Below are 25325 nucleotides of genomic sequence, written 5' to 3'. Positions count from 1 at the left end.
AGGATTTACTTAGAAAGTTAATAACAGTGCAACAGTCCCCTTGAATGAGCAGTATAACAGTATGTAAACCTACCACAAACAGTGTTAGCTATATTTGTGTTTGCACAATGAAATAGCTCCATCTCCAATGTAATTGTTGCAATTCTGATTAGTAAATAGAGACCCAATCATTGAGGATTGTTGTAACAGCTACTTATTACATATGCATTTGTACTTTTACTTGCAAATTTGTTGAAAATGAAATAACATGAAAAGTAGAGCTGGAGGGCTTTTTTTTTAAAATCACAGAGCTTTACCAATTTGCTTGTTGTATGGTAATAGACTTTTCTTTGTAAAAATAAATATATACACACACGAGTTACTGAATGGTGATAAACTTCTTTAATATAGTAAATATACATGCAAAGCATGTTTACCCTGTATTGAGAAATAGTATGCAATGAATGTTTAAAACATGCTACCATAACCACACCAGAGGTCAGTCAACAATTTCTCTTGAACACTGTATATTGAAAATCACTGTGATCAAAGTCACTGATGGTATAGATAACAACGGTGAACAGAAATATGATTTGTGTGCGCTATTTAAAAAAACTGCTCACATTTCACCTGTTCTTGACAGACATATAAATGTATGGTGCAAGTTAATAGATGACTGGAATTAGCTAGAAATTCCATATTAACATCTTTCCTGTTTCAAATAAATTTCTAACCAGTCAGAAGTGAAAAGTTCAGAACATCTGCAGCAGTAATGGGTTATATACTTTGAAAGCACAAACAATTGGAATGTCAAATCTGTGTCCAGTTTCCACATGACTGTGTATTTACTTCCACTCATCTGTGCCTTCCTAGCGCTTTATTCATTTAATTTTAAAATTTACAGATTACACCCCTTCCATTTCTAAATACAAACAATAATAACGCAATGAGTCTAACATTGGTGGATTTGAATTCTTTGAACTCCTTACAGTTTGTGATGCACTTGAAAGCACAATCTTTATGTAACTTTTATCTCTGTTCATCTTGCTAAGATTGTCCATTCTTACAAATTTAATTGTAGCTACATCTCCAGCAGTGACTTCACATCCAGTCCCTACACATTAAATCCAGATCCTCAATAGGCCTTGGCTTCCTAACTTTGCATATCTAAATTCTGTCCTACACCCATATTACTGCAGAAGCTTTCACATCTACTTACGGCACTGAGTTTTCAGTTCTTGAAACTCCAACAGTCTATGTTGTAAGACAGCTTCAAATAACTAGCCATTGATGAACTGTAACTACTTCTGCTTAAACATTTTGACAGAAGCCAATACCTCCAGTCCTGTCAAAAAAAATAAACAGCATCATCATTAATTTTTAACTTCTTCCTGCCCACTTTCAGGCTGAAGCAGACTAATCATTATTGATGGTAGTCTTCTGACTCAAAATGATCATTTGCTCACTGTTGGTGATTTCTGTGTTCTTGTCAGCTGGTGTGGTTCAACAGACTGACTCTGGCAAAGCACCTCAAGCACCTTTACTGCAGGGGGTAACAGTGAGCCTGGAATCCAAGCAACTCTCAGGTCTCCAGAGGTCACAAATGTCAGTGACTGTGTCCTAACTATCAGTGTCAACATTCGCATCTTTGCATTTCACTTGTATGTCTCCACTTGGTCGGGGTATGGATCTCTAGAAGGTTGTGACCCAGTGGGCAGTTAGCAGCTGAGGACCTTGAGTATACAGCCATCAAGCGTCTTATGAAACGCAGCTGAGCAAGTGCATAAATCATTAGTTTAGCAACATGTACATGTTGACAATATTAACATGCTATGGGACCAGGGCTGGTGAGCTCAATGCGTGTGTTGATTTCAGCACCAATTGCCAGATGTCTGATGACTGAGCAGCCTAGAATTATGAAATTTTCAACAACTCCAGCATTTCCACTACAAGGTGAAAACGACATCTTGGATCCTATTCAGATAAAAACCACTACTCATGAAAGAGTATGTCCAATTGATGCTGAAGGTACTCCTTGATCTGGAATGTTAGTGCTGCATCATCAAGGCAAGGAATTCTCCGATGTGAACTTGGCATACCATTGTTTCGGATCTTAGGTCAACAAAGTTGAACAACTGACAATTCTAGTTTGCGTGTTAACACCCTCTACTGAGGATCTGAAGGCATATAATAACGAAGAGAATATATCTAAGTACGCCCGTGCCAGAACGCAATCCTGTTTTCTCCCATTGCAGGTCATAAAGGATTCAGAGTTGCCCCATCACAGGCAACCTTACCCTTCATATTCTCTTGGCAAGAGATTGTGGTGAGCAGCTTCAGTGGTGGCACACCAATGCTCTCCAGCAGTTTTAATAGGCCACCCTTACTGAAAGTCTTGATGAGATCAATGAATGTAATTTATAGCGATCTCTCTTGTTCAAGGCATTCACTGGGCTGAAGCTCGGAGTTACTTTTCCAGTGAAATGCCACACTGGGGTTCCGGATGGATGCATCAAGATTTGAAATGTGTCTGCATTTTGATAAGAGCAAAGCAGTTAAATACCTTTCCCACAGTACTCATTAGGGAAATTTCTTCTTGAAACCCCATGGTGACCCTTGTACAGTTTGCAAACTTTCAGTCATGTTCATCTTGCAGCACCATTTCTGCCTCACAGGAATACAGAGTTTCACGTGGATGCTGCATGTTTCTGCTGCCTGATGAGTTTAGGAAGTATAGCATCACAGCAATGCAGCTGAGCTAAGATTTCAACCCTATATTCTCTACACCACCTAGTCTGCCGATCCATCTCTATAACACCATCTGCTTCAGCTCTTCACAACGCTATCCCTCCGTGAAGTACTCATCCATGTCTTTCTCAACTCCAGAGCAGACAATACCAATTTTCTCCCATCCTCCATGAACCTCCAGTGCATTTAAATATCCCGTGTCTGTCTCATGTCCTGCATCCGATCTCGATAATCAAGTAGCACCCATGTTTCTGTTGACTCAAATTGTCATTTTTAAAAATGTACTTTCTGGGATGTAGGCATTCCTGATAAGGTCAGTGCTTGCTGACCCTCCTAACTGTCCTTGAATTTAGTGGCTTGTTGGCAATGTCAGAAAGCAGTTGCATTCAATCTTTCAATGGATCTGGAGTTACATATGCGCCAGTCCATGTAAAGTTGGCAGATTTTCTTCCCTAAAGGATGTCACTCAACTTGATGGATAAAGATCACTATAGCTGTCAAGGTGGCCATTCTTACCAACATTTAATTCCAGATTTTTTACATAATGGAACATCAATTCCACTAGCTGCCATGATAGGATTTGAACCCAAGCCCTCACACAATGATCCTGTGCCTCTGGCTTCCTAATCCATCGAGTCATAAACTCCCAAGTACCCATTTAAGTTTGTCATACATTTGTGGAAATCCTCATGCATCTATGCTCTTCAATTCTGAAAACCTTATTATTCATTACAAAAACAGAAACTTAGTTGTCTGACAGCATTTGTGGAGAGAACAGTGTTAACGTTTCAAGTCTAATGTCCCTTCAGCAAAACGCAGATTGCAATTCATTACATGGTCTCTTACGAAGCTCAACGGTTTGACCAAGAATCGAGCTGCAATTCCTAATATCCCCTTCGGCGGCTCATAATTCTTTGTGAAATCCCTTAACAACAAGTATGGACAGAAAAAAAAAATTCAATGTTTTTGTTGTTGTATTATGGGGATGAGTCACTCATCTCAAGCTGCTCCTAGATCCTCCCAGCTGGAAAGCTAAACAAATAAAATAATTGATGAGTACTTCCAGCATGACATCTATCAAGGACTGAGGATTAAACCAGAGATTTTTGCTCTGACTTGTTCAACAGGATCTATGGGAGTTATTTGAAAGGGGACACTGACAGCATGTTCAGCATTTACAATCATGTTGAAACAAATTCAACAAATTTTCTCATGGTCATTCCACGAAGAACACAAAGAAAGAGTGAACCTATGTTTTATTATAGATACCAGCAAAACTTGATTAATACTGTAACCACAATCATCACGATCCATTGCAATTCATCAGATGGTTTCACAATGTCCCATCACTCCACGTTCTTTACACGGAGTACAACTGGAACTGAGGTACAAGGGATCATTCCCAAATCTGTGATTACCAAATCAACAAAGTCAGGTGGTGTGACGTCATATACTAGGTTAAGAAGGTGCAGTTTCGGATTTGAGTGCCAACTCTTCAGTGGAGTGCTTCCATTCCGAGTCATGAAAAGGTCATCAGGGTCATCTGCATTAGAAAAGTTTGAAAATTCATTCACTGGGCTACTATGAACTCACACCTATCACTGGGCTTTATTGGTTGGAAAATGTGAGTTATCTTTTCTAGTTATAATTGATCTGTTAGCCCTATGAACATGGTAGTTTGTTTTGCCACAGCAAATGTCTTGTTTTTCAAAACAAATTCCTCAGAAGATTAAGTACTCGCAATAATGACAAGACCAAATTTTAATGCCCAAAGCCACAATAGTATGGGCATAAATCTTTGTAGTTGCGTCTCGGTCAAGGGGCAAATTTTCCAATCTTATTCATAGTTCCAAAAGAGGCAATGAAACTTATGCAACAGAAAACAAATATATATTTTAATTTTTTATCTGAAGTTATATTTAAAAAATAGTAAAGAGTAAATAAACAGAGCAAAAAAAATTAAAGTAATGGGAAAAGTGGAGTAAGGCAAGTGAATTATAAATGATTACCTTTAATTTTTCAATTGTTTAATTTTACTCGTGAAGTCTCATATTTCACTACTAATGCCAAATCTGATGCAAGAACTAAAATGACTACACTATTAGTTTTATATAGCACAAGCACAGTTGAAGACATGATTAATGTAAGCAGTTTATGTGTCGACTATTGACCAACAAGTCCCAGCTTGAAACAGGATATATGATTATACAGACAAAACTGTTAAGAACAAAGTAGTTCAACATTATTTCAGTATTGACAGAAATATTGAGAGAAGGTTAACATCACTCTCCACAAACAATTTCTAAGCTATCCACTTAAATTTATCATCCTGAACGGGAGAAAAAAATCCTAATTTTTCTATGGCTATGGCATTTTATTTTCACTCTGAACCACCAGCAACCTCCTCTGCTAAATTCCCTAACACACTCAGAGCCAGGTGAAGAGTAATATGAAACTTTGCATCTAAAACACAAACAGTGCTAGCGAAAGGAGATTTTAAAAGAAATAATTTTTTTTAAAAATCAGCTTAATTGTTTCTCAAATGAGTAGCTAGAAGTATTTTCATCCTCCAGAAACACTTGCGAATAAAGCTATATTATTAATGTGCCTTCATTTAACTTAAGATCTATTATGTAGCTTTATAAACAGTCCACCGCTTCATTCAAAACTGTAATTGTTTAAGGGAGATAGAAAATAAACTTGCCTAGTTCATTTGATACAAATGAATCCGTCTGAACTCTTTCACAAAACTTGTGTGTTTCACAGCAGACCAGGACTGGTACATTGTATGCTTTAGCCACAAGTGCTATCTGTGATGTTCCCACACGTGACATTACATAGCCATTTGCCAGTAGGGCATGTGCACCCAGGAACACTTTAGAAACCTACGTGGAAAATGATGTTGGATAGTTAATAAAAATTCTGGGATCAACCAAATGCCATTCTAAGAAGTAAAACATTTCCAAGCAGCTTAAGTTAATTACTTGAGGGGAGACGAAAAGCTACTCAAATGTTGAACGTTTTTCAGTCACCAAAAACTGTACATTATTTGAATCATACCATTCCCTCTGTAATTTCAGATGTCACATATATTTTGAAGGCGGGAGTAAAGTGTGCAAGGTGAAACATTACAAAAAAAACTCGTATTTCAAATGCAAGTTCCACCTTTGCTGATTTCGCATTCTGATTCTGTAATACTTTCCTAGTCTACTACTGTGCGCCTGGTTTCCTCCTACAGATTTCAGCTACATTCTTTCCTCTGTCACACTTTATCATTTACACATTCACTGCTGCACCCCAGCCCGAGTTCTATTCTGTGCTTGCATATATACTTACTATTGTTGAATGTGTAAGATATGTATTTATAATTCAAGGTCATGACTTGAAACACTTACTGTTTCCAGAACCACAGCATTCCCAGATTTTATTTCAGATTTCTAACATTTGAAGTATCTTTCTTTTGCATGTGAATTTTTCTGCACACCCCTCCTTCAGTGTGTTTCACAAAATAACTTTTGTGCACATTGTTCATTGTTTCTCTCTGTACCTTTCACACTGATCAGACAGTCAGAGCCAATCAGAAAGTTATAAACATCGGACTGTCACATAAATGAAGATGCTTTTCTCTAGCTACAAAGTCCTGGCCTGGCGGAGCATGCCTTAATTTTTATACTCTCTTACATAGAATCCAATCAGCAAAGCAGCACTGTGGGCCCCAAAGGTACTTCCTGAGCATCTAGTGATGGTAAGGAGACAATGCAACAGCGTAGCCTGGCAGGGGCCAATGAAAATATTTCAGTGTCATTATTGGTAAACTTTCTAGTCAACAATGTTATCTGTACGCAAAAGATACAAAGTGGGTATAACGAAAGGAAGTATTTTCTAGTCACACAGTTCCCCAAGATCTTGTGTCTCAACGAACAGTAAAAAGTTTGATTTTCAAAAAAGGCAGGCAATGCTAAGCAGAAAAAGTAATAACTTTTTAAAGTGACAAACAAAAAGTCATTAAAAGGACATTTACAAACACACCTCAGGCAGAATGTAAGACACAGCACTAATGAGAACATAAGTGCAGCGAATCCCATTCCGCACTAATCTCCGGAGTGCCTCTCTTCCTTCCAGTTTCGGCCGGCTGTCTACCACTATAACCTTGAACTTCTTTGCCTTGTGTGCATCACAAAGGATAGAGGTCACTAAAGAAGAACTGAAAAATAAGATAAAATGTGACCTTTTCTAAATGAGAATGCAATTTAACGCATAATGTCATGACTTACAATTCAGAGACAGCATAGAGCATGGTGCACCGACAACCTCTTGTACTTCATCATTCTACAATCATTTTCAAGAAAATTTAACTAACTTTGTTCAAGACAAGGAATCTAGTTTGAAATTTCCAATTTGCAAATTACAACTTCCTCTCATGCCATTCTGTGGGTGTAATGACAATCTGTCATTCAACAATGGCAAAACTAATGAACTGATCATTGACTTCAGAAAGAAAGGAGGAGAACATCTACATCAACGGAACTGAGGTTGAGAGGGTGAACAACATCAAGGTCCCTGGAGTGACGATAAGCAACCACCTGTCTTGGACGCCCCACCTATTGCGACAGTCAAGAAGGCACAACAATGCCGCTTCTTCCTTAGGTGGCTCAGGAAATTTGGCATGCCAATAAAGGTCTATCACCAACTTCTGTTGATGCACAATTGAAAGCAAATGTCGAGGGGCTTAACAGCACAATATGGTAACTGCTCTGCCCAGGACCGGAAAAAAAACTACAGGAGGTGGGGTGCACAGCCCAGGCTGTCACAGAAGCCAACCTTCCATCCATGGACTCCATTTACATGGCTCACTGCCACAATCAAAAACCCATCGGACCCTGGTAATGATCGCCTACAACCTCTTCCATCAGGCAAAAATCAATCATCTCCAAATAAATGCTAACCTGCTCTCTGGTAAACAGAGATACTCAGTGATATCGAGTAGGATACACATCGAATTGGTGCACTGCACAGAAGAGTATGCAAATGTCAAAAGACATGTGGGTCTCCAAATTAAAATAAACAGAAGCGTTTAAATTTAGACTTGTCCTTAGATGCAAACACAATCATTTCAAGCAACTATTTTATTTCGTAGCTATTGTGCTACAGTCCTAGAAAACATTAATGCGGGATTAATGATTTAACAACTCAACATTTCTAAAATAACTTACCATCCATATACCAGAATTACGTCACCATCATTAATTTTCTCAGACGCTGATTTTGATATGGCTTTAGCAGCCAGTTGAATCTTCTCTTTTACGTATTTATCTATGCAATTTAATAGCGTTTCTTTCGCCTGGAATAAAGCAACAGACAAGCTTATGGATATTTGTTACTTTTAAGACAGAGTAAGAAACGACAGATCATATACAAAAAGAGTAATTGGGGCTGCAGCAAAAACGGGTCCTGAACTGTCTGTAAAAAAAACATAAAGCAGGCCATGTGCAGCTTATCCAGATTGGATTAAAAAATATAGCAAAGCCAGAAAAACTTGAAGATTTTAAGCAATCCATCAATATGTAAAATAAAACCAACAGGGCATCAAATGACTTCAGCAGGAAAAAGTGGAACCTACACTTCAATGTGATACCGCCGGGTAGTACAGAATGGAATCAAAATGGTGTCTGAGCAATTGTTCCAAACTCAAGGCTCACCTCACTCAAGAAGTGTTGTTTGGCCAAAGAATGAATGATTAATCTTGGGTGAATCAGTTACAAATTGGAATAGTATTAGAGGAACAGATGAACCCTCATGAAATTTTTGCTGATTTATGTGTAGAAAATGTATTTACTCTGAACATACGATCTGTCAGAAGCACATCACCTGGTGTCAGCGAGCAGAAACACATCTTGTGGGGGCAGTCAACCAAAGACTGATAAAATCAATCCTAAGTCATCAGTAATATGGTGGTCAGTGTAGTGATGAAGGCTTTCAGCTTGCTTTCTTTCACTGGTCAGAACACCGACTATAGTAGTTGCAATGTCTTGTTGCAAAAGCTTACAAAACGTTGGTAAGGCCACATTTGGAGTGCTGCATGCAGTTTTGTTCACCCTACTATAGAAAGGATATTATTAAACTAGAAAGAGTGCAGTAAAGATTTACCAGGATGCTACATGGACTGGAAGGAGGCGCTGGATAGGCTAAGACCATTTTTCCCTACAGCATAGGAGACTGAGCGGTGACCTTATGAGGGTCTGTAAAATTGTTTGGGTATAGATAAGGTAGACAGCTAATACCATTTCCCTATGGTACGGAAGTCTAAAACTAAAGGGCAAAGATTGAAGGTGAGAGGGGACAGATACAAAAGGGCTCAGAGGGGTAATTTTTTTCCCCACACAGAGGGTGGTGAGTATCTGAAACAGGTTCCAGATGTAGCGGTGCAGGCAAGCACAATTTCGTTATTTAAGAAACATTTGGACAGATACACGGATGAGGTAGGTAAGGAGGGATATGGACCCAATACAGGTAAATGGGACTGGTTTAATTGTGAAAACTGAGCAGTATGGAGAAATTGGGCCAAAGGGCATGTTTCCATGCTGCAAACCTCTGTAACTTTAGGCCAAAATCACTGATAAGCTTAATGCGCTGCATGACTATCTTTTGATCTTTGAGACAGAAATTCTGCCAATGATTAAAGAGTTTAACTTTTATGTGGCCATATTAGGAAAATTAAGAATCAAATCTATTTTTCTCCATGATATTAACAGGGTACTAAATGGAAACTATTATTTATCATAGAATGTGCTGTCAGAGTTTACTGATGTTGCAAATTATGTCAGAAAAGAACACTAAAGATGTTATTACAACATTGGTAACTCCAGTAAAATACTCAGAGAAGGAGAAGGATAGTTATATATTTCAATTTCACCTTTGCTACTAAATTTATCAAAAGATAATACTGACATTTCTATGATTATAACATTATCATCTGCTCAGTGACTAATTTCTTTAAATTCTTCTTGAACTCAAGTTAGGTTTCAAAAGCAAGTTACTTTAACAATCAGTAACACTTGCAAGTATTGGAGGGAACCTGGAACTCAAGCCTGTTGGGTGATAGAAGCAGAAACCATCATAACTTTTAAGAAGCATTTAGATATACTCTTGTAATGCCAAGTCATACAAAACTATAGAACAAGTGCTGCAGAATGGGAATAGAATAGGTAGGTGGTTGGTTTGGACAGGCACAAACTTGATGGGCTGAAGGGCCTTTTCTGTGCGGTAGATCTCGGACTCTATAACTGTAAATTAAGGTGTGGAATTAGGACCACTCAATTATGCTAACACCAACCTATAACACAAACCATGGTTCTAAATTAAGTAAATTCAGCAGCCAGTATGAACCACTATTTTTCCGGAAGGTTTTAGGTTTTGTAGATTGCAGAGTTTAGAAAGATATGGAACTTCTTTGCTACTGACACCAAGCCAATGATTATTTTCTTTTCTTGTTCACAAGGGAGGTTGAGCCAAATATGTTAAAAATCTGCTTCCAAACAGTGAAACATTTTAGATGATTGTTATAAGGTATCCCAAATACCCAAACAATTTTAGCAATGCCATAGGAATTGAACATGATGTCAATGATAATTCTAGAACAGGGTTGTAACTGAGCCTATGTTTTTGCTTGACTGAATCAGCATTTAACGCAAACCAACTTAAAGTAAGTTCCTATTGAATTAAATTTTCTTTTTTCTTCTTTCTGAAAGAAGTCCATCATTTTATGACTTGCACACAAACCTGTCAAATTCTTTAAAAAGTATTTAACATCCTATGAAGAAAGGTATCACATTTAAGTATAGAACTGTTCTTACCTCATCCTCCTTTACGCTTGCAGGAATATTTGAGATTTCCTTCTTAATGAATTTGATAGCATTGCCCATACTAGCTGAGTGTGATCGGCATTGATTCAGAAAACTGGAAAACAGAAACAATACATCAACAAAATAAATTCCTTAAAAGAACAGAACACATACAAATGCTGTCAATTAACTGGAGTATCGTTTTCAATCAAGATTGCCTTAAATGATAGTAACCTGTCTTCCCAGTGGCTGCACTATCAAATGATTGTTGAGGTAGGCATGGAAAGGCATTGAATGTTCATTATTATAAAGAACTGTTAAATTACCAAGGTCTGTGGACAAAAGAAACAAGTTCCTTGATTTGCTGAAAGAACTTGTGTAAAATGCGTTAATTGCAGTAATCTGCAACCTAACTAACTCCACCACGGGCATGCTCCTGTCATTCAGAGTTCTTGCCATTTATCATTCATGCCACATGATGGGGAGCGATCATAAACAGGAATTTTTTTTAAAGGAAAATATTGAGTTAATTACCCATTCCTAAATCCCTGTGAGGTAGTGTTAATGAACTGCCCTCTTGAATCATTTCGGTTCATTTGGTGAAAGTTTTACCCCAGTGCTTTTAGATAACAAATTCAGGATAACCCTCATAACACAAGAACACAAAATCTACTCTGTCAGCAACGGCCAGGCATTATGCCACCCCATCACTTGTCTCCAAATGTCATATGTCAACACACTGTGTCTTTTATTTAATTCATTACTGCTGGGCACATTCTAGCTAGAATTTTTCTGATACATTGGACATGGATTTAGAGGTGAGTGAACGTGGAAATTTGGAGTCCTCCAGGTCTGCTCTTAGAGTTACAGAGGTCTACAGTACAGGAAAAAAACCTACTCAGCCCATTGAGTCTGCGATCAAAAAACAACCACTTAACTATTCCAATTCCATTTTTCAGCACCTGGCCCATTGCCCTGTATGCCTTTGTAACGCAAGTCGGCATCTAAATATTTCTTAGGAGTTATGATGGTTTCTGTCTCCACCATCCCTTCAGGCAGTGAGTTCAAGATTCTTACCACCCTCTGGGAGAAAAAACAAAACTTCTTCACATTCATTTTAAACTCCCTGTCACTCATTAAATTTATGCACTCTGGTAATTGATCACTCCAAAGGAAAACGTTTCCTCCTATCTTCTCTATGCCCCTCATAACTTTATAGACCTCTATCGTGGCCCACCTTTGTCTCTTATGCTCCAAGAGAAACAACTTCAGTCTATCCAATTTCTCTTCATAACTAAAATTCTCTTGCCCAAGGAATCACCTCTGCACCCTCTCCAGAGCAATTACATCCACCTCTTATAACGTGGATTCCAAACAGCACACAATACTCTAGTCAGGTTTAATATAGCGTATCTTGCCAGCTGTTAAAACTCTACACCTCAGCTTGTAAAGGCATCCAATATGCCATCTTAACCACTTTAGCTACCTGGGCCACTAACCTAAGGGGCCTTACATACTACAAACAGTAAGGGCACCAACACTGATCCTAGTGGAATGCCTCCGATCACAGGTTTCCACTCTAAAAATACTTGTCAACCATCACCCTCTGTTTCCTGTCACTTAATCAATTCTGGATCCAATTGGGCAAATTTCCTGGGGTCACATGATTTCTCACCTTGGCAATCAGTCTCCCACACGGGGCCTTATCAAAAGTCTCACTGAAGTCCACACAGACTACGTCAAATGCAATGCGTTCATCTATATACCTGGTCACCGCTTTGAAAAATTCAATCAAGTTGGTCAGGCATGACTTCCCCTTAACAAAACCATGCCAACTGTTTTTGATTAATCTTAGTCTCTTCTAGTGCAGATTGATTTTGTCTTGTAGAATTGTTTTCAATAGTTGAGACACCTTTTAGAGGTTATCCTGACTGGGTTATAGTTTCCTGGTTTATCCCTTGGTCCTTTCTTGAATACTGGTACCACACTGCTGTCTTCCAGTCTGCTGGCAACTCTCCTGTGGCCAGAGAGGAATTGAAAATCTCTGAGATGTTCACACCTTGATGGGCTACTCTCAAAGGCAGAGACCAAGTAGCAGTGGCAGGTAACCAATTAAGATATTTAAAAGACAATGATCCAATATTCTGATAAGTTACTGAAACGTTAGTGACAGCGCATGACACTCCTGACATCATCCCTTGCGGAGCCAGAGACTGACAACATATCAAAGACCACCGCATAATTGAAGATCTGAGTGCCAGCCTTTGAGCTTTTAGATTCAAGTGGCAGTACAACTGTAATTAAGCAGCACATCCACAGGCATAGGCCTGTACACTGCTCAAATTGTTCTGGTCAATGGTCAAAGAATTCCATTTGATCATTTAATGAGTGCCTCTAACTTGTAGTGCCCTAAGCTCTGAGTATCCGAGCAGCTCTTGCATTCTGCAGGACTGACAACTGTCCCTCCCTTAAGCCACTGCAAATGCCCCCCCTATAAATACTGATAGCCATAATGGATGTAGTCTGTTTATGGGTAGCCTTTTGTAAGATCACATTGCAAGGTATACCTGTGACACAAGGTATGGGTGTCAGGGAGGGATAGAGATCCAGGATATCCAAATTATGCTACCTCCCTGAAATTTTAATTGTCTTTCAACTTCTCTCGACTCTCAGTATAGGCAAGTACATGATTATAATGCTTCCGAGCCTTTTTGAGTAAGTGATTTACCACTTTTATAATCATAGCTGCTTAAAATTAAGTGACTGCATCCTTTTAAATTTTTCTGGCATAACAATTTTGCAGTGCCCCCATTAAGGAACTGCCTGAGTAAATCGAACACAGCATTGGTGACTGTGTATAATTATGGAATGGGCTGACACTGGAAAATTATGCAAGCGGAGCACTACACTCATCAACTTTACTTAAAACGTTTGCAATGTGGGAGGAGAATATTAACTATTAGTTATTGTTTCAGTGCTATGAAATATGGAAACATCTTTTATTTACCTTTATAAGTACAGTCATACATAGATATTAGACTGGTTATATTTTAGTGCCAGATCATGAATGAAAAGCTGTAAACTAAGCAGAAATGCCAAAAAAAAACCATGTTATATGGAAAATATTTGTTCTTGCTACACTTGGTTTTGACTAGTTACTGAGGGTTTGGATACAGAGGATGTTGGGAAAATGTTTTTATTGGTAGGAGAGACTAGGACTGAAGGCACAGCCTTAAAGTAAAGGGAAGACCTTCGAGAATGGAGATAAGGAGAAACTTCTTCAGCTAGTGGTGAATCTATGGAATTCACTGCCACTGAAGGCTTTGGAGGCCAGTTCATTGAGTTTACTTAAGACAGCGTCAGATAGGTACTTGACTGTCAAAGGGTGAACGGTTATGGGGAGAAAACAGGAGAATGGTGTTGAGAAACTTATCAGTCATGATGGAATGGCGGAGCAGACTCAAGGGGCTGACTGGCGTAATTTCTGCTGCTATGTCTTATGGTCCTGAGGCTTTCTGATTGAAAAATCGAGAAATACCTGATATCTGGTTTCAGTTTGTTGACCAAGTCTCTTGACAACTCTTCATTTGGTGGAGTTGAGTAGTCACGAATGACCTGAAGCAGAATAGGAACTAATCGATTACAACTTTTGTTTTGAGAGAGTGGCATTTGAAACATATGAGATTATCTACTTCTAGCATCACACATTTTAAGATCTGTCACATTTTAACATCTGTAACTGAAAAACACTATTTCAAGTCATACCTGTTGTTGTCAGATATTGAGGTAGGAACAAATGCATGTAAAAGTGATCAGGGCATTTTTCCAGGATTGACATATTATTGCCCCTAAAGACACCATAGGCAAAGCGATACTTTTCACTTTGTTTGTGTAAATAGTTGAGAAACCCAATTACATCTTCACTGTAGAAGGCCTGACAGCAGTTTGCCATTGATAAGAATTGACAGGTAATACTGTATATTCCGTTCTCATCTCAGAGAAGCTGCATATTTTCCAATGGTACATGCTTACAGATTTTTGCCTGTAGCTCAAATTTCAAGAGCAAACAACTGACTGGAACAGTTTCACTACCAATATTAAACACATAAATGATATGCTGTTTTGGCAAGGGTTAGGTTTTTCTGAATTGTATTCCAATTACATGTTTGTCTAATCCAAAGACACTTTATCTTAATGATTTTTCATAGAATCATCGAATCTCTGCGGTGTATAAGCAGGCCTTTAGGCCCAACAGGTTCACCCTGATCATTCAAAGAGCATCCCACCCCGGCCCACCCCTCTACCCTGTCTCTGGAACCCTGCATTTCCCATGGCTAATCCACCTAACCTGCACATCCCTGAACACTACGAGCAATTTACCAAGGCCAATTCACCTAAATTTGTCTTTAGACTGTGGGAGGAACCCGGCGGAAACCCACACAGACACGGAGAAAGTGCAAACTCCTCACAGGCAGTTGCCAGAGGGTGGGATCGAACCTGGGTCCCTGGTGCTGTGAGACAGCAGTGCTAACCACCATGCATGTCCTTTGTAGAAGCATACAAACTCCCCTTGGACCAATTCTGAATCTGACAAGTGGGATAAATGACCTCGTGGGTAAACTGACTGCTGTGTGTGGAAATGAGCAAGATAAATAAGGTCTTAAGTTCACATCCTGACCTGAGTAGACTAAACGAGACCAACAGTTGAGATACTGCTGTACACCTTAATCCATGAAAGGGAAAAATATGTTAGCCAGATTCTTAAATTCAAAGAAATATCTGCCATCCTCTTGAATTTTTTCTTAAATCTCTCTCTGTTCACCTTTATTGAAATTCTTTCTCATTTTCAGTCAGGTATTTACCTAAACCCAAAATGAAGCCACAAATTGCTGGAGAAACTCAGCAGGTCTGCAGCATCAGTGTTCCTCTTTCCAAAGTTAATTTTTCAAGTTCAATATGACTTTTCTTCAGAACTGCAGACTTGACCAATCTGGATGAAGTACAACTTAGTTTGCCGAGGAAAAATAAAAGTGGGTGGAAACCGAGGAGGTACTCAGCACAAGCTTCCAAACATCTTTGGATATAGGGGTGGTTCCAGAGAACTGGAGGTTTGCAAATATTACAGTCTTGCTCAAATAAAAGGACAAGGACAAGCCTGACAATTACCAACCATTTTAATCTAGATGGTGGACAAGTTTGTGGAAACAATAACCACAACAAATATTAACACCCACTTAGACAAATACAAACTAACAAAGCAGAGCAGGCACTGATTTTATTGACAAACTTGACTTTTTGGGGTAGTAAAGGAGATGGTGACTGAAGACAACACAGTTGATCCTGATTATGGACTTCCAAAAGTCCCTTGCTTCATATGGATCACATATTAAGACTTGTTGACAAACTTGAAGCAGAGACACAAAGGCTGAAGGATAGTAAAGTTGCAGCAAAAGGCACAACCAAAGGGGCTGTATACAGGGGTGTTACCCACAGAACAGTTTTGGTGGACACTGTAACTAGGGCATGGGTGAGTGGGTACAGTGCACAACTCAAATTTGGAGATGACATGAAATTTGCAGTAAACAGTAAAAGACAAAGTAATAATTTCAAGATGATAGACAGGCTGGGTGAAGTTGGCAGATACATGGTATCAAATGCAATACAGAAAAATGTGGGATAGACTGCATTAGGAAGAACAGAAAGAAATAAACTAAAAAGGTAGAATCTTTATGGGTATGCAAGAATAGCGACATGCAAGATTTTGTGCACAATGCCTTTAATAGGTGGCAGAGCAAATAAATGAAGCAGGTAACAAAAGGGGTTGAGAAACAGATTGAACGTTTACAAAAGCCTTTAAGTTATGCCAAACCAAGATAAAAATGAGCCTGGTCCCAGCTGGGATATTGTGTTCAGTTCTGAGAGCCATGCTTTAGTAAGGATGTCAACTTCTGAAAGAGGATGTGAAGGCTTCTATAAAAGGGTATCGATAAGATGGACTAAAATGTTTACAGGGATCGGGGTAGACTGGAGAAGTTGAGGCAGCTATCCAAAGAGCAGAGTGGACAAAGAGGATATTTGATAGAGGTGCATTTATTAAAAGTTTCGATCGAGTAAACAAAAATAAATTATTTCCAACATTTTACATACATTAAAACAGAGGGAACAAACTTATGAATCATTTTTTCTTTGTCAATCAGCAGAGTTAGGAAAAACTTTCACACAACAGGTGGCTAGAATTTGAAGTCATAGTTTAAAAATAAAGGGTGGCCCATTTCAGACAGAGAGGATGAAAAAATACTGGCTCTTGAAAGATTGGATAGTCTTCAGAATTCCCTTCTACAGAAAAAGCAGATGCTTTTAAAATATTTTTAAGGCGGAGGTAAATAAATTCTTGATTATCACTGGGATGAAAGATTATTGGGGAAACACAGAGCTACATAAGCCAGTTTTCAGAACAACGTTCTTTTGCCAGCGCAGTAGTCGGCACAACATCGAGGGCCGAAGGGCCTGTACTGTGCTGTAATGTTCTATATGTAAAGGTGAGGTTAAACTTTATCTGGTTGAATGGTGCAGCAGGCTCGAAAGGGTGAATAGCCTGCTCTTGTTCCTTGTTCATATATGTTGTCTGTTAGCAGTGGATACAGATTTGCAATCACTTTCAAAAGGTAGCTGAACAAATACGTGAAGGGTTTAAAAAAAAGTACAGGTGGTGAGGAGGGTGGCAGGAGAAGATGGGCAGAATTGGATTGACATTTTCAAAAGAAATGGTACAGTCTCAAAAGACTAAATGGACATCATCCCTTGCGGGTCTATTTACTGAATCCTCTAGGTGTAAAAATTGCATTGACGACTCTCCATTTCGCAACCAGCTTCTGCAAAGTCTTTTTTGCCCCTCTGCCAATAAGTCCCTTTTAATGCAGACACGAGCATTATTTTCCTCCTTATTTTAAATTATATGGCATGCACTATTTTTCATTTTGAAGAAATAGCATCTTGTCTGCTCTCTTCACAGATGTTGACTGATCTGCTGTGATTTTCCAGCATTTTCTGCCTCAAATTTTTATTATCTATTGTTTGCATTTTTTCCTCAGATTTTATTTGAATAAGAATGACAGCGGAGTGAACTAAAAAGAGGGACCAAAGAAATTAACCTGTCGAGTAAAGACAATTTCCAGTTTGAAGTAAAAGAATACACAGATCTAAAAGAGTCGCACGCCAAAAACAACAAAATTCACCCAACAGACCTAAGAATAAGTGGAATTGTTTCCCATGTAGATAAGTCATCAGAATGTCATAAATAAAGGAACTTTACATTAATCCATGTAACACCATTGTCACTCCGGCACTGTAAGGAATAATTTAAATCAGGTGAAATTGTTCCACTCCTCAACACACCGGAAGAAATAATCAATTTCAGTCACTACTACTTTGGGATGGCTTCCAAAGTCCTCACTTCAGAAAACAAATAACGCAGACAAAAAGAAAAAGGAATTAACTTACAAAGACTCAACCACATCTTTGGTGGGCTATTTTGTTAATACTACACATCTTAGCTGTTCTTCAGGACATAGACTCATATTCCATACCTGTTTAAAAGCATGTAGTAATGCTATGCATCGTGCATTAGATCCTACGATAATTCCCTGAGAATACTGCAATCCTAGACGTACAATAGCAGGATGAAGCACAGTCGAGGGGATGCTGCAAAGAATCAAAAGAAATAGCAGCATAAATGTCAATTACATTTGTGAACAGTGTTATATTTAGGCTGAAGGCGGTACCTAAAATGAAGTTTTGCTACACCAAAAAAGCTAATTGCTGAGCATAAGTAGCATAGTAAAAACCATAATATCAGAATTAGTAAACTGATGTAAACATAAACTTTGATAGTCTATTCACTATCTTTATATCTAAACACTGGCAAATAACTCACTAAACAGTATTCAAACTGTAGTGAAACTGCACAATTTTAGACATAATCATTAGATTGCCATAGAGAACAAAGGATAAAAGTTTTGCATCCGCTGTCTGAGGATCTTCAACTCTGTTTAAGGATGAACTTGATGATAATCAAGTCAAATTGTAATGTGTCAAAAGCAAAAACCCAAACCCCAAAAACCAAAGAAAAGTTCTTGTTTTCAAGATCAAATTTCATTTTCTGCTACGCCACCACAGCAAGTTCAGCATTGCTGAGCAAAGGGCACATTTTGATAAAGCTTTAGATCTTTCACTCATCCAGATAGAAAGCCAAATTCAAAGGAAAACTAACAGTGGATACTGTACAAAAGAAAAGTGCTGATGGATCGGCAAGAGAACTCTGATTAGTAGAGCTACTGCCATGGAGAATCACCCAATAATGCTGATTGTTAATTAACAATCAGGTTTTACTTAAATTTTCAAGCGAAACAGCTGGGACTCTGTGGTGCAGTGGTATGCCCCTTCCCCTGAGCCAGGAGGCCCTGGTTTAAGTCCCACCTACTCTCGAGGTGAGTCATAACATGCCTGAAGAGGGTGATTTAAAAAAAAAGAAGAGATAGTCTGAAATTGGCTGTCAGAGTTAAATCTTTGCACACTTAGGATTGTCCAAACAGTGGCGTCCAATTTCAGAATCACATCTAATATTGTATATTATATTAGCAGCTATGCAAGCATGAGCTGGTTGGTACGGTCAATAATTTTTCTCATTCTGAATAGGTCATTTATGCTGTTCGAGACAACCTACCAGTCTTTGGGATGCTCGGACTACAAACACAGCATTTACATTGGTACTGAAATTCATACACCATATTACTCACTTGTGCGATAGGCAGAACTTCTTTTGGGTTTGCCAATAACATCCTAATAGTGGCAAACACCATGCGTTTGCTACTACACGGTAACAGCTGAAAACAAATTTAGGATTGTCCATTGGGCTTGCATTGTAGTGTACTTGTATGCATTGGAACTTACATATATTACTACACAAGCTGCATCCTTTGCAAGCAGAAGGAACATACATGCATTACACCCATGTCAACTTAATAAAACAGATGACAGCCATTTGCTGATTCACATATCAATATAATGCCCTGACCAATCAGAGGCAACTTCCTGGTTTGTAATTTAAACAAAGCTTGATAATTAACTGTCAAACAGCGTTAATGGATAATTGCTCTGTGGCAATGCCTCTACCAGTCAGAGGCCATTTGCCAACAAATCAGGGCTCTCTTCTCACGCACATTCTAGGTGGCTTTCCTCTTATATTGGTATACTTTAAAAACATCTTGATGAATGTAAGACAAAAAGTTTTTTTTTAAAAGACTAAAATTCTGTACTACCAAACAACCTAAACAACTTCAGATGCTGGAAATCAGAAACAAATAGGAATTGCTGAGAAAAATCTCAGCAGGTCTGGCAGCATTTTTGTAGAGAAAACAGAGTTAACATTTCAGTTCCAGTGACTCTTCTTCAGAAATGATGGTTCTAAAGTTCTGAAGAAGGGTCACTGAGTCTGAAACATTAACTATAAAGAAAATTCTAAACAACAGGGAACAGAAATGACTAGTTATCCCTTGTTTGTTTTTCCTGTATCCTTGCACTCTGTTTCATGGCTATAATGGCAAGGTGAACTCATTTCATTTTCCAGATGTAAAAGCCATTGGTAGAGTTTTTGCAGAAATGGAATTAAATAATCAAAATACTGCAGGACTTGTTTGGTTCATGTAGATTCCCATATTTATATTCCAGAAATTACATTAAAATGTTTAATGAAAATATCCATGCTTAACACAGGGTTTTGACTAGAAACAAATGACATATTCTGCCTTTTCAATGCCAGCAAGTAAGAGTAAAGTAGCTTTGTGATTGTAAATGAACGCTCAACAAACTTACAAATAGTGAGTCAAAACATTTGCAATGTGAGAAAATGTCAACATCATAATTGTAGGCAAGTTGTTCATGGCTCCAACTTAATTAGAATGCTTACTACATTCAGTTAAAACAACATATTAAAACAAGGCCTACTTACGTCAGCTGTTGTGTCAATGGCATTTTGCGGCTGTATTGGTGCAAGTGTAAAAACAGAATGACTTTGCTGCCATAATCTTGCCGAAGTGGAACCTATAATAAATGAAAACATTTGAAATACCTGTTTAAAATAAAATGCATGTTTTTTATATATCAAACTAAAACAAAACTGATACATCAATACTACAAATACTTGAAGTAAAATCATGAATATTCTTTGGTGGCAAATCAAATCTACTATTTGTAGTAATATTATGTCCTTGAGGTACAAACAACTTTCATTGCTTCAATGTAGCTGGAATTTGCAAGCCTATTATGGTTATGTGGATAGAATTCTTCACCTTTGTTTCTGTACCCAAGTGAAACTGTATAGAACTACTGTGCCAAGCAAGTGAAATTTAATTATCCTCAAAAGAGGTGCATTGTAGTAAAATCCAACAAACAGTCAAATGATAAAATGCATGGATTGGAGACCTGAGCACTGCTTTTGGATTCCATTCACACTGCATGTTAAAAATAAATCAACAACTTCTTTTAATGATAGTTAATCTATTTAGGTCTTTCATACTGCATCTACTCTCCAGAAAGAGTACAAATATGATTAACAAATTGTTAAATATGTACTGTTGTTAATTTATACAGATGCAGGATCTATTAACATGAGAACAGAACACAGACTACATAAATATAATCAACATGGTTCTCAAAGCTGTGGAAAAACTTAGTGATATAATAATTATGTGCTTAAAGTGCAGTGTTCTCTACATTTGAGATCAAAAATACTGCTACTCCACACTTCGGTCAATTTGCAAGAGTGGTCTTGAGCTTCCAGTCATTTTCCCACCCTACATTCAATCCGATATTTTTGTTCTCTGCCTCCTGTGCTATCCCAATAAGACAGAGCAGAAGCTCACGGCTCAGCACATCTTTGAATAAGGCCTTCATACTCAGCACTGAATCATGGAGCAAAAGGCTCATTATGACACAGGTGGTGGCCATTCAGATCACCAATTCCATGCCAATTGCCTGTACAGCAATCTAGTCTACCCCCGCAATATTTATTTCCCCTCAAGTGATAAATATAATTTCCATACAAAATCATAAATCGTCTCAGCTTCTAGAATGCTCATTTCTTAAGAGTTCAACGTTACTACCACTCAACAGCTTCATTCAAAGCTGTTCCTCATAAGTCCCCTATATTACTTGTTGAAAATCTTTAATCATGTATCTTAATCCTTGCAACATCAGATAATTGGAACAGCTTTTCTTTGTATACTTTATTCAAGCCCATCACAATCTTGCCACCTCCATCAAGTTTTTTCTGAATCTTTGTTCCAACAGCCCCATTGTCTCCCAACATAAAGTCCATAAATCTCAGAAAAATTCTGGTTAATCTCCCAGGCACCTTACTGAGCACCCACTCCCAAATACTGTCCTCAATTTCAGCCAGATTTTTATTTAGTTATTACTAGACCACTTTGAAGTTGTAATCATTAAAATCCTTGGCACAATTTTCACACCTGGACAGGTCCCTTTTAGCACAGAAGGCTGTCAATGTTGGATCATTCGGTACAGTTAAGGCCGAGAAGACAGATGTTTAACAAGTAAGGGTTATGGGGAGAGAGCAGAAAAATGGAGCTATGCATTATCCACTGATCTTGGTGATCGACAGGGTAGATTGGAGGGTAAGCGACCTACTTATGCTCCTTTTTCTCCCCTATTCAGAAGTGCTCTTAGGTTTTAGAATGGATTCGTCAGTTGGGTTATGGATATTGTGGCTGGTTGGCTCAGTTCTAGTTTGGTCCTTTTAACAATGACGAAGGTGTCACCCACATAGCGTATCCATACTTTTGGTTGGATTAACTGAAGCACTACCCATGAACAACTCTACTTCCTACATGGATGCCTCAGGAATCAGGTATTACCGGGCAGTGTGAGATACAAACTCCCCATCAACAATCCATGCTGAAGCTACTGGTCCTATGCCACACCACCCACTTCACCTTTAATGGCTAAATAGATGAACAGATCAACGGGACGTCCATGGGATCACCCATCCCCGGACTAACAGCTGATGTGGTGACGCAGGGACTTGAAAGTATGGCCCTTCCACTAATCCAACCAAAACTATGGATGTGCTATGTGGACGACCCCTTCATCATTATTAAACAGACCAAACTAGGGCAGACACACAAACTATTAAACAACACCCTCACTGGAATAAAATTCACCACAGAACAACGAACAGCTCCCATTCCTGGGCGTTATGGTGGATCGCAGGACCAATGGGGATTTCCTAACGAAGGTACACAGGAAAGCCATGCACACTGATCAAGTACTGAATTTCATCAGGAGCTACCCTAACACACAAACAAATTTGCATGAGAACATTTAAACAGGCAACAACTCACTGCAGCAGCATAGAACTACGCCAAAAAGAGTATATCTTCCAAGTATTTAAAGACAACAGATACCTGAAAAACTGGGTCAGAGGATGCCTATTACACAAACAAAGATACTACACGCCCTGACACACTCATCACGCTACCTTACATCAGAAACACATGGGAACTGACCACAAGGCTGCTACAACCACTGGGTATCAGTGTAGCACACAGGCCCACATCAACCCTATGTTAACTGCTCACCCGGACCAAAGACCCACTATGGACAGGACCAACATCAAAGACAAGATTCCCTGCAGAGACTGTGACAAACATGACGTTGGACAGACAGGTAGCAAATTAGCCAGAAGGGTACACGAACATCAACTGGCAACAAAAAGACACAACGAATACTCACTCATCTCCATTCACATTGATAAGGAAAGCCACCAGTTCAATTGGGACAATACCAGGATCCTGGGACAGGCGAAGCAGAGACGAGCACGGGGATTCTGAGAAGCCTGGTACTCTACTAAGAACGCCATCAATAAACACAGAGCTACACCCCATAAACAGTCCATTGCGAATGAAAATCAGAAATGAGGTAATCCAGCTCAACGGACACCAGAGTTTAAATGACAGGCAGGAAGACACACCAGTGCTTCATTGGAGGCTGCACTGATGATGTTACCCAGCAGGATAATGAAACTTCTGCGGAACAATGAACTAGCTCAGTGTGCCAACCAACCACAAAGAGATCTTACACACATTTGAACAGCTTTTCCCACTACTAAATCAGCTGGGCGTACTTCTGCTTTCATGTCTTGTGGTTTGTAACAGGAGCAGCAATTTTGAGTCATAAGAATCAGATAACAATGACCATATATGAGATTGGATAACTGGACCAAAGAAGGGCTAGAAAATGCTTCATTTTCTCAGCAGACTGTTTCTCTGGACTTAGAGATGCATGTTATAAAGGTTGGAGAAAGAGTCACCAGCGAGAACTGCTAAATCAATGACACCATACACTACAAATAAAGACAATGTGCAAAAATCAATCAATCCCAAGCAAAAAAGGTGCTAGCTTACACTCAACTGTAAGAAAACATACATAATAGTAATAACATAAAAAGGTAGGCTATCGGAGAAAATACGGAGGCATGGGATGGAGGGAGATTTAGCAGTGTGGATTAGAAACTGGCTTTCTGTAAGAAGGCAACGAGCGGTGGTTGATGGAAAATATTCAACCTGGAGTCCGGTTACGAGTGGTGTGCCTCAAGGATCTGTTTTGGGACCACTGCTGTTTGTCATTGTTATAAATGACGTGGACGTAGGCATAGGTGGATGGGTTAGCAAGTTTACAGAGGACACTAAAGTCAGTGGAGTGGTGGACAGTGTGGAAGAATGTTGCAGGTTGCAGAGAGACTTGGATAAACTGCAGAAGTGGGCTGAAGGGTGGCAAATGGAGTTCAATGCGGATAAATGTGAGGTGGTTCACTTTGGGAAGAATAATAGGAAGGCAGAATACTGAGTCAATGGAAAGATTCTTGGTAGTGTGGATGTGCAGAGGGATCTTGGTGTCTATGTACATAGATCACTGAAACTTGCCACCAGGTTGATAGTGCTGTTAAGAAGGCTTACAGTATGTTAGGTTTTATTGGTAGAGGGATTAAATTCCGGAGCCGTGATGTCATGCTGCAACTGTACAAAACGCTAGTGCGGCCTCACTTGGAATACTGTGTGCAGTTCTGGTCGCCCCATTACAGGAAGGATGTGGAAGCCTTGGAAGAGGTGCAGAGGAGATTTACCAGGATGTTGCCTGGTCTGGAGTGAAGGCCTTATGAATAAAGGCTGAGGGACTTTGGTCTGTTCTCATTGGAGAGAAGGCGGCTAAGGGGATTTAATAGAGACAAAGAAGATGATCAGAGGATTATTTAGGGTGGACAGTGAGAGTCTTTTTCCGAGGATATTGACGTCAGCTTGTACGAGGGGGCACAGCTACAAATTGAGGGGTGATAGATTTAAGACAGATGTTAGAGGCAGGTTCTTTACTCAAAGTGGCAAGGGCATGGAACGTCCTGCCTGCCAATGTAGTTAACTCAGCCACGCTGAGGGCATTTAAACAGTCCTTGGATAAGCATATGGATAATGATGGGATCGTGTAGCGAGATGGACTGAGATTAGTTCACAGGTCAGCGCAACATCAAGGGCCGAAGGGCCTGTTCTGCGCTGTATTGTTCTATGTTCTACGACTTTCCAGCATGAAATTGCCTAGTCAATGGAAACAAGTTAGAAAATGTCAATCAATTCAACAATCAAGGACGCACAACAACATTAACTGCTAAATGCAGTAATGAAATCTGTAAAA

General features: G+C 39.0%; 1 protein-coding gene across 3 annotated transcripts in view; it reads right to left on the bottom strand.

The window, feature by feature from the left end:
- Positions 1 to 3966: 3966 nt before the first annotated feature.
- eif2b4 (eukaryotic translation initiation factor 2B, subunit 4 delta) overlaps positions 3967 to 25325 on the bottom strand; it is a 47893-nt gene continuing 26534 nt past the window's right edge. For all 3 annotated transcript variants that reach the window (XM_048531022.1, XM_048531020.1, XM_048531021.1), the window contains exons 6-13: positions 20575 to 20666; positions 18155 to 18269; positions 14107 to 14183; positions 10581 to 10683; positions 7941 to 8068; positions 6757 to 6931; positions 5432 to 5612; positions 3967 to 4270 (exon numbers count right to left, since the gene is read on the bottom strand). In XM_048531022.1, the coding sequence (XP_048386979.1) occupies positions 4074 to 4270; positions 5432 to 5612; positions 6757 to 6931; positions 7941 to 8068; positions 10581 to 10683; positions 14107 to 14183; positions 18155 to 18269; positions 20575 to 20666 (1068 nt within the window). In that variant the 3' untranslated portion in view covers positions 3967 to 4073. The remainder of the gene's footprint in view (positions 4271 to 5431; positions 5613 to 6756; positions 6932 to 7940; positions 8069 to 10580; positions 10684 to 14106; positions 14184 to 18154; positions 18270 to 20574; positions 20667 to 25325) is intronic.

Source organism: Stegostoma tigrinum, chromosome 4, assembly GCF_030684315.1.
Source record: "Stegostoma tigrinum isolate sSteTig4 chromosome 4, sSteTig4.hap1, whole genome shotgun sequence".
NCBI classification, from domain to species: Eukaryota; Metazoa; Chordata; class Chondrichthyes; order Orectolobiformes; family Stegostomatidae; genus Stegostoma; species Stegostoma tigrinum.
Note: the sequence above shows the minus strand (reverse complement) of the source record. Positions and strands in the feature narration are given on the sequence as shown.